General features: G+C 43.8%; 1 protein-coding gene across 11 annotated transcripts in view; it reads left to right on the forward strand.

Annotated features, from left to right (window-relative positions):
• The window catches only part of st3gal3a (ST3 beta-galactoside alpha-2,3-sialyltransferase 3a), a 79,472-nt gene that overhangs the window by 29,996 nt on the left and 35,684 nt on the right, over positions 1-13,792 (forward strand). For all 11 annotated transcript variants that reach the window (XM_036978484.2, XM_021604472.3, XM_021604470.3 and 8 more), the window contains 4 exons: positions 6,913-7,007; positions 11,002-11,065; positions 11,691-11,786; positions 12,050-12,236. In XM_036978484.2, coding sequence (XP_036834379.2) covers positions 6,913-7,007; positions 11,002-11,065; positions 11,691-11,786; positions 12,050-12,236 — 442 coding nt within the window. The remainder of the gene's footprint in view (positions 1-6,912; positions 7,008-11,001; positions 11,066-11,690; positions 11,787-12,049; positions 12,237-13,792) is intronic.

Raw genomic sequence — 13,792 nt, forward strand, 5'->3', positions numbered from 1 at the left:
ATGATATTATATCATTTGGTTTATGATACATTTATGATATTCTATAATTTGGTTTATGATACATTTATGATATTATATAGTGTCATTTGGTGTATGATACATTTATGATATTCTATAATTTGGTTTATGATACATTTATGATATTCTATAATTTGTTTTATGATACATTTATGATATTATATCATTTGGTTTATGATACATGTATGATATTATATAATTTGGTTTATGAGACATCGTTATAATTCAGCACCTCATTATAATTTTCTCTCCCTATTTTAGTAAAGTGTGTTACTTCAAGCTTAGTTGAGATGATGATGGCGCTACTTTGACAACGGCCTCATTCACAGTTTTCTTTCACTCTCTCTGACCAAAGCTTTCGCTCTCATGACTCCATTCAGTTGTACTTTCTAATTCTCAGTGCCCTACTGTATTGTATATGCAACTTCATTGAGTCTCGACATCTTCACAATAAACCCACAGATTATCGTCGGCTCCATCTCAGATCCAACAGAAAGCCCCTCTCACATTGTGAGCATGAGTCGCTTCCTCCGTCCAGAAAAAAAACATAGGAAGCATAGAACTGCTGCTTTGTCTGCTGGCAGACCACTGGCTCATTGTCCGGCTCGCCCCGACTAGAGAGAGACAGCCATGGAGAGTCATAGGTGACCTGACCCCAGACGATTGGTTAGAATGACTCAGATGGTCCTCCAATTTGACAGTTTAAGGGTCAAGGGTCAGGGAACCCTCAGTGAAGATGTTGACCTTCCTGTGACTTGTGCTTCTTTGGATCTTTCTCAATCTTTCCTTGATTACTTGTGTCCTCTCTATTTGCAACCTTATCAAAAAATATTGGTGGAGAAGATCTGAAGGGGAGGGGCCTTGGATGTTCTCTTCCAATGTGTTTTGAGGAGGCAAGGAGACAGGACATGAGGAATCAAGGAAAGACAAATTGAGATATACCCTCTGCCTCTGCCTGGTGAAAGGTCACTGATTTCCTACCATCCACAGCACTGTGGAAACACATTTTCTTCCTGGTCATCCATTACACATTTCAGACAACTCTATTTTACACATTATATATTAAAGATGTCAGATGTTTCATTAAGTTACCACTGATGTGAACTTTATTTGGTAGTTTTAATATTGGTTATTATTAAAAGGATAGTGTAAATCACTATGAACGATACATACACAAATGTCTTGTCAAAGCCTGCAATTAACGATCCTGATGTGTAGTGAATGTTGACCCTGACTTATTAATGACAAGAGAAGACTATGGTCACTGAGCGATCCCGATCCAGTTCCCATTTATGCTCTTGTCTATCTATCTCCTTCTTACACAATGTACTTAACTTATGTACCTTGTGCCATCATGGACACTAGTCCTGTCATGTGGAAATCTCCCTGTTCAGAGTGGCGTGAGAGATGGAAGATCCCATTTCCCTTTCTCAATTATTCAACACTAGATAAGGCTCCACACCATGAAAATGCCTTCACCTGTGTATGGTGTTTTCTCAGGGCCTCTCTCTCTCTCTCTCTCTCTCTCTCTCTCTCTCTCTCTCTCCCTCTCTCTCTCTCTCTCTCTCTCTCTCTCACTCTAACCATCCCCATCTCTCTGTCTCTCTCTCCCTCTAACCACCCCCATCTCTCTCTCTCTCGCTCTCTCTATCTCTCTCTCGCTCCCTCTCTCTAACCACCCCATCTCTATGTCTCTGTCTCTTTCTCGCTTTCTCTTTCACTATTTTAAATAAGAGCCCCAGGATGCATCAGGCAGTCCGATGGGAGTTGGTATCTTTTTTTGGTCTGTTGTGCTGTGCGGTCGTCCCAGTGCGTGAGAGCGATGGGCCCCATCCACTTATCTGGTCTCGTTTAGCACCCTTAGACACGCAACTCCCACAATACACAGAGAGATAGAGAGAGATATTTGAGAGAGAGAGAGAAAAACCTTAAACTGACCGATATTCTACGTTGTTTTCTTCTTCTTCTCCTTATTTTTCTTCTTTCTTCTTCCTTTTTTCTCCTTCCTTCTTCTCCTTCTTATTTTTCTTCCTTCTTCTTCTACTTCTTCTTTCCTTCTTCTACTTCTTCTTTTTTTTATTTCTTCTTTCTCTTTCCTTCTTCTTCTTCTTTTTCTTCTTTCTTTTTCTTCTTGTTCTTCTTTCTCTTTCCTTTTTCTTCTTGTTCTTCTTCTTCTTCTTCTTCTTCTTCAACAGTATCGCAGCACCAAGTCTTTGACCAAAAGGCTCCTTAACAGCTTCTATCCCCAAGCCATAAGACTGCTGAACAATTCATCAAATGGCCACCGGAGTATTTACATAGTCACTTCACTCCTAGTTACATGTACAAATTACCTCGACTAACCTGTACCCCCGCAAATATAGCCTCATTATTGATATTTTGTTGTGTTACTTTTTTATATTTTCTGACTTTAGTTTATTTGGTAAATTTTTTCATAACTCTTTCTTGAAGTGCACTGTTGGTTAAGAGCTTGTAAGTATTGCATTTCACAGTAAGGTCTACACTTGTTTTATTTGGCGCATGTGACAAATAAAGTTTGATTTGATTCTTCTCATTATTCTTCTCCTTCTTTCTGCTTCTTCTTTCTCCTTTCTTCTTCTCTCTGAGAGACAAATTAGCAGCAGGTGAGAGGAGGATTGTCGGTATGCGACTGAGGGCCCCAAAGGAAATAGGCTCTCATTCATAAGGCCTGCCCTGCACAGCAAAGCATTACTTAGTTGTTAAGATGCAGACATTCCAGCATTCTCTGATTAGCCGTTTGTTATCTCCCGCCAGATCACAGCTAATTTGCTGTTCATTATGTGATATTACACATGAACAAAAAAACAACAGCTGCCAAGACTGAAGGGGTTGTCTGGGTTAAACAAACACTTTCTCTGTTCTGGGTGAGGTTTCTCCGTCATCTCTGTTCTGGGTGAAGTTTCTCCATCATCTCTGTTCTGGGTGAGGTTTCTCCATCATCTCTGTTCTGGGTGAGGTTTCTCCATCATCTCTGTTCTGGGTGAGGTTTCTCCATCATCTCATTTCTGGGTGAGGTTTCTTCCACCATTTCATTTCTGGGTGAGGTTTCTCCATCATCTCATTTCTGGGTGAGGTTTCTCCATCATCTCATTTCTGGGTGAGGTTTCTCCATCATCTCTGTTCTGGGTGAGGTTTCTCCATCATCTCTGTTCTGGGTGAGATTTCTCCATCATCTCATTTCTGGGTGAGGTTTCTCCATCATCTCTGTTCTGGGTGAGGTTTCTCCATCATCTCATTTCTGGGTGAGGTTTCTCCATCATCTCATTTCTGGGTGAGGTTTCTCCATCATCTCTGTTCTGGGTGAGGTTTCTCCATCATCTCATTTCTGGGTGAGGTTTCTCCATCATCTCTGTTCTGGGTGAGGTTTCTCCATCATCTCTGTTCTGGGTGAGGTTTCTTCCACCATCTACAGGTGTCTTTTGTTTTGTTGAGAGGGAACTTAAATTGTGATATTCTTTGTCAAAACTCAAAAGCTGAATGTATTATATACATGGTATGAAGTCTAACCTTTGTCAGTGGAGCAAATCATGGCTGCTTGAGTTAACATTAATTACTCATGATTTGTTTTGGCTAATTCTTCATTCTGTGTTTCTTGATTGAGTTGGAGAAAAGGTCCCATGTGACGGGTTTCGTTTTCCTTTAGTGTTCTGAAAGTCTTAGCATGATGCCTCAGAGCAACATGCAAATAGCCATATAATCAAGAGTGTTGGCCTTGTCAGAAGCTCTGAGCAGGTTCACACACACACACACACACACACACACACACACATACACAAGTGGCTCTCTGGCAGGGAGACAGACATGGTTTGATCAAGTACAATGTTTAGAGACAGAGTTCTGTAGAGCTTGTCCTGGGCTAATTGGTCCCTCTGGCCAGCATTATCTTTTCTTGGTGGGGTCTTTCTCTCCTGCGATAGTGTTATCTCATATATACCTTAAAGTATGTCCTTTTTCATTCTGAGGATGTGGCCTTCTGGAAAATGTCAGTCTGAAACTCGTGGTGACACAACATCCAAGGTCATGTTCATTAGGCACCTACGTAAGAAAACAAGGATGGACTATCTGGACTTAAGGAAGGCTCATTTTCATTTTATGTTGCACAACGTTGTAAAATGTTTGCCATTGTGTGCCCAAATGAAGAGGACCCAGGTTCCCAGTCAGTCAGAGGCCCAGTCTGAGGCTTGATATCTCAAAGTGGAGACAGATGTGAGCACTAAATAGACCAGAACATACTAAATGTTTGTTGAAACACTAAACCAACAAAAAATGAGTTAGCCTAACTGTAATTTTCATTTTACATGCAATGTTGAACATTCCCCCTCAAACTCAATCAGACTTCAGATGTACTGGGTGAAACTGCATGCGTTTCTCTAAAGGAAGAATCAAGTGGAATGGTATGTGGTCTCAGAGTGGTGCAGTAGTTATTATGAGTCGTGGTAAAAGGATTACCTTACTGTTTGTAAAAACAAAAAATACCCTCATTAGGTGTCTGACATATCAGTTGGCATCAGTATGTCTTTAAACTGGTGCCAGTCTATGGTTGATCCAGGTGGCAGGACACTTCTACACTGTGGTCTTGGCCCTTATGTGTATCTCGCACCTACATCACGGTCAACTACCTGCATCACGGTTAACGGTCAACTACCTACATCACAGTCAACTATCTACATCACGGTCAACTACCTGCATTACGATCAACTACCTGCATCACGGTCAACACAGTACCTGCATTACGGTCAACTACCTGCATCACGGTCAACACAGTACCTGCAACACGGTCAAATACCTGCATTACGGTCAACTACCTGCATCACGGTCAACAACCTACATCACGGTCAACAACCTGCATCACAGTCAACTACCTGCATCATGGTCAACACACTACCTGCATTATGGTCAACACAGTACCTGCATTACGGTCAACTACCTGCATCACAGTCAACTACCTGCATCACGGTCAACTACCTGCATCACGGTCAACTACCTGCATCACAGTCAACTACCTGCATCACAGTCAATTACCTGCATCACGGTCAACCACCTGCATCACGGTCAACTACCTGCATTACGGTCAACTACCTGCATCACAGTCAACTACCTGCATCACGGTCAACTACCTGCATTACGGTCAACTACCTGTATCACGGTCAACACAGTACCTGCATTACGGTCAACTACCTGCATTACGGCCAACACAGTACCTACATCACAGTCAACTCAACTACCTGCATCACGGTCAACACAGTACCTGCATTACGGTCAACTACCTGCATCACAGTCAACAACCTGCATCACAGTCAACTACCTGCATCATGGTCAACTACCTGCATCACAGTCAACTACCTGCATCACAGTCAACTACCTGCATCACGGTCAACTACCTGCATTACGGTCAATTACCTGCATCACGGTCAACTACCTGCATCACAGTCAACAACCTGCATCACAGTCAACTACCTGCATCATGGTCAACTACCTGCATCACAGTCAACTACCTGCATCATGGTCAATTACCTGCATCACGGTCAACTACCTGCATCACAGTCAACTACCTGCATCATGGTCAACTACCTGCATCACAGTCAACTACCTGCATCATGGTCAACTACCTGCATCACGGTCAACACAGTACCTGCATTACAGTCAACTACCTGCATCACGGTCAACACAGTACCTGCATTACAGTCAACTACCTGCATCACGGTCAACACAGTACCTGCATTACAGTCAACTACCTGCATCACGGTCAACACAGTACCTGCAACACGGTCAAATACCTGCATCACGGTCAACACAGTACCTGCATTACGGTCAACTACCTGCATCACGGGCAACTACCTGCATCACGGTCAATTACCTGCAATGAAGGGTCAAACTGCTCATTGTGAAAAGTGTCTGATTTCATTGTAGAATGGAATCAGTGTTTGTGTTTACAGTTATAGTATGATTAGACCTTAGAGTGCTCTCTCAAGATGATGTGGCTAGTCATTCACAGACAGAGGAGACTGAGGTATAGCCTGTTAGTCAAACCATGGTAGAGATGATGGGGCGGCAGGTAGCCTAGCGGTTACATCGTTGGGCCAGTAACCGAAAGGTTGCTGGATCAAATCCCCGAGCTGACAAGGTAAAACAAATCTGTCATTCTGCCCCTGAAAAAGGGTTCCCCGGTAGGCCGTCTTTGTAAATAATAATTAGTTCTTAACTGACTTGCCTAGTTAAATAAATGCATAAAGAAAACAAAAACATGATGTTAAAGATGCCTGATACTAACACACTGGAGAGTACAACAGAAGATCCCTATTGACCACTATTTAACCCATGCTAGTTATTATAGTGTTCCTGAGTGTTCACTCACCTTAGGTCATGATAATTTTTTTCCCCTCTCATGGTTGAACTGTAACAGTACGACATCTCTCCTCTCTGCTCTGGGTGCTGATAAAGAGGGAGACAGCCAGTGGATTACATGAAACTCAACTCCTGTAATCCTGTAAAGCATGCTGCTTCACATTAATCAGAGCATCTCCTGCCTTACCTCCACGTGGGGGCTGTGTGTCTGTCTGTGTCTGTCTGTCTGTGTCTGTCTGTCTGTCCATGTGTGCCTGTTTGTCTGGCTGCTCTTATTTATGGTCTGTTAATTGTCACTAGCGGCAGGTAGCGTAGTGGTTAGAGCATTGGGCCAGTAACCAAAAGGTTGCTAGATCGAATCCCTGAGCTGACAAGGTAAAAATCTCTTGTTCTGCCCCTGAACGAGCCATTTAGACCGTCATTGTAAATAATATATTTTTCTTAATAACTCACTTGCCTAGTTAAATCAAGGTTAAGAACTAGTCTCACTCACTTTTTATAAATTGTGCTCTCTCCGTTTATCTCCAGGTTCGCTAAACCAGCCCCTATGTTCCTCGATCCAAACTTTAGACGATTCTCCAAGATCAGCAACTTTTTCCCACCTTTTGGAATAAAAACGCAAGGTATGGACCTCAGTTTTGTATCTGTTTATTTCATCCACTGACATCCATGTCTTTGTTCATAGTTAGTCAAATCACAGTTGGATGACCATGAAGAATGGGGAGCTCCTGGTAGAGGATGCTGTTGCCTCGAGAAAGCCAAGCAGCTCACCTACAGGGAGGAGGATGTAGCTATGGGTTCTGGGTCAGTGCTAAGACGAGGGAGAGAACAAATACTGGCCTTATCGAGAAGAACATCACTGCTGCTCCAAGTTATGCAGGGATCAGGCCTCTATGCAGGGATCAGGCCTCTATGCAGGGATCAGGCCTCTATGCAGGGATCAGGCCTCTATGCAGGGATCAGGCCTCTATGCAGGGATCAGGCCTCTATGCAGGGATCAGGCCTCTATGCAGGGATCAGGCCTCTATGCAGGGATCAGGCCCCTATGCAGGGATCAGGCCTCTATGCAGGGATCAGGCCTCTATGCAGGGATCAGGCCTCTATGCAGGGATCAGGCCGCTATGCAGGGATCAGGCCGCTATGCAGGAATCAGGCCGCTATGCAGGGATCAGGCCTCTATGCAGGGATCAGGCCTCAATGCAGGGATCAGGCCGCTAAGCAGGGATCAGGCCGCTATGCAGGAATCAGGCCGCTATGCAGGGATCAGGCCTCTATGCAAGGATCAGGCCTCTATGCAGGGATCAGGCCTCTATGCAGGGATCAGGCCTCTATGCAGGGATCAGGCCGCTAAGCAGGGATCAGGCCGCTATGCAGGAATCAGGCCGCTATGCAGGGATCAGGCCTCTATGCAAGGATCAGGCCTCTATGCAGGGATCAGGACTCTATGCAGGGATCAGGCCTCTATGCAGGGATCAGGCCGCTATGCAGGGATCAGTCTGCTATGCAGGGATCAGGCCTCTAAGCAGGGATCAGGCCTCTATGCAGGGATCAGGCCGCTAAGCAGGGATCAGGCCGCTATGCAGGAATCAGGCCGCTATGCAGGGATCAGGCCTCTATGCAAGGATCAGGCCTCTATGCAGGGATCAGGACTCTATGCAGGGATCAGGCCTCTATGCAGGGATCAGGCCTCTATGCAGGGATCAGGACTCTATGCAGGGATCAGGACTCTATGCAGGGATCAGGACTCTATGCAGGGATCAGGACTCTATGCAGGGATCAGGCCTCTACGCAGGGATCAGGCCTCTATGCAGGGATCAGGCCTCTATGCAGGGATCAGGACTCTATGCAGGGATCAGGCCTCTATGCAGGGATCAGGCCTCTATGCAGGGATCAGGCCTCTATGCAGGGATCAGGCCGCTATGCAGGGATCAGTCTGCTATGCAGGGATCAGGCTATGACAGCAAAGCACCAACCTGCCTCGTCTTCCTGCCCCTCACTTCCGTTCTAAAACAATGAGATCACCCATTTAATTAAAGTGTTTCATCTCATCGAAGTTTTACATAAATATTTTGGGTTCAATATTAATATAATGGAATCTGTTTTAATATAAATCTGGCTAAATGTAGTTATGATAACGAGTGTGTCAGTGCTCTAAATATCTCTGGAAAGGTATCGAGAGATGGTTGTGTAGTCTATCTCATCATGTTGCGTGTGAAGAACATGTTAAGATCATGTCTTGATGTTCATGGTTCTCGGTATCAGAGGAAGGGTGATAGCTAGCTAGCGTTCTCGTAGAAATCTGTGACTCTGAGAACTGTGTCCATCAATGTCCTGCCCTTTGGCAGTAGCATTGAGAAGCACCAACACAGCACCACTGTCTGACCGTCACATCCTTCTGCCTACCAGTCACAGGCCCTGATTACCACCCAGTCCCAGGCTTTTGATCCTCACACCGCAAGTATCCCACTCAAACACATGCTAATGGTGTAATGAGTAGCTACAGTGTATGTAGCCTTGTCTTCAAAACAGCATCAGCTAATCAGTTTTATTTAATTTAACCTTTATTTATACAGGTTATTCTCATTTAAATGTGTTAATCAGTAATAATCAGTGAGGTATTTGTGGCCTGACTGCCTGCCCTCATGCTCATGGCTGATCTGAACCAGGAAGCCCAACCAACACAGACTCTCTTCTCCCATCCAACTAACACGTCCTGGGCATTTTCTGTTCTGAGGCTCAGTAGTAGGGCTCCCGAGTGGCGCAGCGGTCTAAGGCACTGCATCTCAGTGCTAAAGGCGTCACTATAGACCTTAGTTAGATTCTAAACTGTATCACAACCGGCCATGATTGGGAGTCCCATAGGGCGGCACACAATTGTCCCAGCGTCGTCCGGGGGTAGGCCGTCATTGTAAATAAGAATTTGTTCTTAGCTGACTTGCCTAGTTAAATAAATAGGTACGTTTGTGGGATCACACTGAACATAGGTTATTAAGGTCATACGTAAGCCCTTCTTTTGATGTTGGTAGATCTGGTTGGAGTCCTTCATTGTCAGAGATTTGTTTTGTTCTGGAATGTGCCTAGCCTAGGTCCCCCTCCCTTACAGATATGGTAGCTTAGCCCTCTCATCTGATATCAGCTGTGTGGTTTGACTGGAAGGAGAGACAATCTTTTCAACTGATTCCATCCATCCTGATTGATCTAGTCTGTTTGTATCTGGGATATCACCGCAGTAGTCAACAGCTCGAATGCGTCCCAAATGGCACCCTATTCCATATATAGTGCACTACTCAATAGCAGTGCACTATATAGGGAAAAGGGTGTGATTTGAGACGTAGCCCTATCTCTCCAGTGTTAGTCACACTACAGATATCCAAGAAATTTTGGACGAAGATGTAACTGTCTCCACAAAAATGGTGTTGACAGCTTCTGAGCGACCCTTAATTATTCTATCGTAGGTTGTGTCACGGAAATGTGTTATTCGTTTAAATCATGTGTCAAATAGGGACTCCGTTTTTATGGACTGAATCCATAAAAGTTCAAAAATGACTCATGACAAATGAAAAGGTCTGATTCCATAACTCTGTGATTCCATTATTCCATTATGTCGGACTAAAATGTCATCCTTGGGTCATGTGGGAGTACGATTCCATCTTATGATCTCCATTGTATCTGAGAAACAGTATCTAATGACAATTTAATGCCCTGGCAATTTAGTTGAATGTCAATAATCATGAATAGCACGCAACTGCTAGGCTATACAGTCAAATCGTGTGGACTTTCGTCTCGTGTTAAATGGTCCAGCGTTTCAGAGCTTACATCTGTTTTCCCAATCATTTTAATCCTGATCCCCTGAATTATAGGGCACGTGTATTTACCCTCATCAATTGCATAGAAAACATCCAGATTGAAGTTATTCTTTACTCTACACTTTTTTTCTTCCTAGAATAACCGGCTAGATAAATAGCCAGTTATATAGTGTTGTATTGAAAGAACCAGAGCATCTAAGATTCCAGAGGTGTCGTGATGTAACCTCATTCCCTGAGGTCCAAGGATTGTGGCTCGCATCAGCCTGGAGAATGTGCCTATTTCAAAATGTCGTTCCTCTAACCGGGGATTTCTTCGTGCCCTGTCGTTTTCCCTCCCAGTATCTTAAGCTGTATACTGTATTGTGCGTCCTAAATTGCACCCTTTCCCCTATATAGTGCATTACTTTTGACCCATAGGGCTCTGGGCAAAAGTAGTGCACGGTATAGGGAATAGGGTGCCATTTGGGACTCAGCGCTTCTCTGCTCCGACCCAGGAGGTGTACATGCTCTGCATGAGGCCCTGCTCTTACCTCTCTGTCCTGGACTGCCTGCCTGGCCACCCAGATATCTCTGATGGTTGTATAACATGAAGAAGTGTTCACCTCCCCTCTGTCAGCCCACCCAGCCTCTCCTCTGGCTTCATTCCCTGGTTCGTTTAGCAAAGTGTTCAAGTCCACCAGGTTTACAACACTACCTTGGTCTCTCTGCTGAGGTGATGATGCAGGGTGGGATTTATGTGTTGAGAGCCTCTTTATTACAGGACTTTCATCTTCTACTCAGATGCTGTGTTTTTCTCCTCTTCTCTCCTCAGAAAAGATCATAGATAATATTCTGACAGCAACGAAGAGCTATGGTCTGGGTGAGGAGCTGGACAGGTATGTGACACCTCAAGCACCATAACAGGTCTATTACACCAACAGGTCTAGGGGAGTTTAAAAGGGTTTATGCCAGGACATTCAGAAAACTCTGGAGCTGTCTCAGAAAAGCTATTGTCTGGTCCCAGATCTGTTTGTGCTGTCTTGCCAACTCCTATGGCCAAAACAACCATTGGATATGAGTTGGCTAGAAAGCACAAACAGATCCGGGACCAGGCTAGAAATATGTTTTTCCAATCCAGGACACTTTGCTGAGTAATTTTACTTCCAACATAAGGATTAATGAATTATAATCACACAGGCAGCAGGCAGGTGTTTTGGTAGTTTTATAATTTCACTTCTGGCCAGCGTTCTGTCTTTTTAGGTCTTGGTTCTTTCCACAGCCACTAGAATCTGCAGACGTGATTTCATCAACTAAGGAAATTGAGAATGTGTTTATTTTTCCACATGGAATGTAGAACTCAGACTAAACATAGGTCACATTCTCTAAAACATAAGACCCAATAGCGAAAGCTCAACTACATATCATATCAGAATCAAATGAATCACTGTGCAGTACTTGGCATGTTCTCACTTCACAAACCTCAGAACTTGTGTTTCTGCTGTTTTTTCCCTGCTCTTCTAGTCAGAGTTGTAAGAAGTGCATCATCATGGGAAATGGTGGTATTCTGGCCAACAAGTCTATGGGTGTGAAGATTGACGAGTACGATGTGATTGCAAGGTCAGTTAAGGCACATTAATTAACACTAGGATTCTTAAATAATCTTCCCTAGATTCCTTCCATCCTCTCTCCTCACCTCCTTCTCAAAATCTCTAGAAGAGAACATCCAAAGTTCCTTCTCTCCGATATGTTTTGAGAAGGAGGCAAAGAGAGAGGATGTGAGGAATTGAGGAAAGACAAATTGAGAAAGAGCCCAGGTTATGTGATTGTGAGAACCCTGTGTTTATCAATTCCTAATCCCAGTCCCCCTGTGTGTGTTGCAGGTTGAACGAGGCTCCAGTGTCTGGCTATGAAAAGGATGTGGGCTCCAAGACCACCATGCGTATCACCTACCCAGAGGGAGCCATCCAGAAGACTGAACGCTACGAACAGGACTCCCTCTTCGTCCTCTCTGCCTTCAAAGCTCTCGACTTCAAATGGCTGCGGTCCATAATCTTTAAGGAGAGGCTGGTAAGGGAAATGAGCCCATTTTCACAGTACTGAGTTGAGCCGAACCAAGGCAAGCCAGGCTTGTAATATTAACCCAGCAAACAGGCAACGTTCATATAATGTTAAATAACGTTTGAATTGAGTCCTAATGTATAGAGAAGACATTATAGCCACCGGATGGGAACTTCCCTGGAGAGCTCTGTCAATGTTTGGGAAACATGCCATTTTAACCAGCACAGAGCGCCCCTATTAATGTTCTGGAAATGCAATGTTTGGTTAACCAGGCTAACCAGTAGAGGGCAGTGGGAAGTTACTGTAGACTTCAGAGAGAATCCCTGGGCTAACTTTACCAAGCCATATGCACCTGTTTGTCCTGTGTAAACGATGGTGTCGCACTGTGCCCAGGAAATATCAGGGTTAAGAAATGGCAAGAGAGGAAAACATGGCATCAGATCAGACCCGTGTGATGATAAGTGGAAGACATTTACCCATCTTTACCACACTGTTGAATTCAATTGGATAATACTAGATAATAGTAGGCTTATATTCTCACTTTGGAACTCAGAACTTGTTGTGACTGGAGAATAATGTGTCATTATACCACTTGTTTGAGGAATATGTATGCTGTGTGGAGGAATGGACACATTAGAGGACAAGTGCCAGCGTGCTGCATGTTGTCAGTCTGTGAGACAATCACCAATTGGACATAGTGTGAGCCAGTACTATAGACTAACAGAGTGGATGTCTTTTTATTCAGGCTTAGTTTATAACTTAAGACCATTGAAGGGCAGTCCCTTTCTTTTGTGCTACAGGTAGTGCATAGTTCTTCTCTCAGGTGAGGGACAGACACTTAATGATGTAGTTAATTGGCATGTCTCTAAGAGTGAATAACTCCTTATCTCTGTAAGGAGAGTCTCTCTCGCTCTTTCTCTGTCTCTTATCTGACAATAGTAACGAAGGTGCTTTGTTGCATACATCTGGGCCCCATTGTTAAAGCCCAGTATCTTATGGTACATAGCAGAGGCTGCTGCCGTTATAGCAGTAAGTTTACCAGCTCTGCTAAAAGTGAGAAACTAGAAACATTATAGTTGTTTTGTTGTTGTATTATTATCTATCCTGATGCCTGATTACCCTGATTACCCTGCTTTCATGTACATACAGTATCTCCCTCAAATACCTTGTACCTCTGCACATTGATCTAGTACTCCCTATATATAGGACAATTCTTGTGTATTTTATTTAATTCCTTGTGTTACTTATTTCATTATTATTTCTAAATTCTGCATCGTTGGAAAGGGCTTGTAAGCAAGCATTTCACGGTAAAGTCTACACCTGTTGTATTTGATACATGACAAATAAAAGTTGATTCGATTTTGGGGATTTTGTTGACATACGTGACCAGTTTAAATTTAGCTCTAGAGAATTTGCTTTTTGTTTTCACACACAGTAATTTAGTATTGGATAGTGCTGCTCCGTATACTCAGGTTATGACAGCTTTGAGGGGATGTTTATCAGGATTAGGAGAGGCTTTCTTAGGGAACATGGCCACTGAAAGAAGCTCAATCCCCTAGCTAGCT

This window comes from Oncorhynchus mykiss, chromosome 5 (assembly GCF_057628025.1).
Source record: "Oncorhynchus mykiss isolate SJ-2025 chromosome 5, ASM5762802v1, whole genome shotgun sequence".
Classification (NCBI taxonomy): domain Eukaryota; kingdom Metazoa; phylum Chordata; class Actinopteri; order Salmoniformes; family Salmonidae; genus Oncorhynchus; species Oncorhynchus mykiss.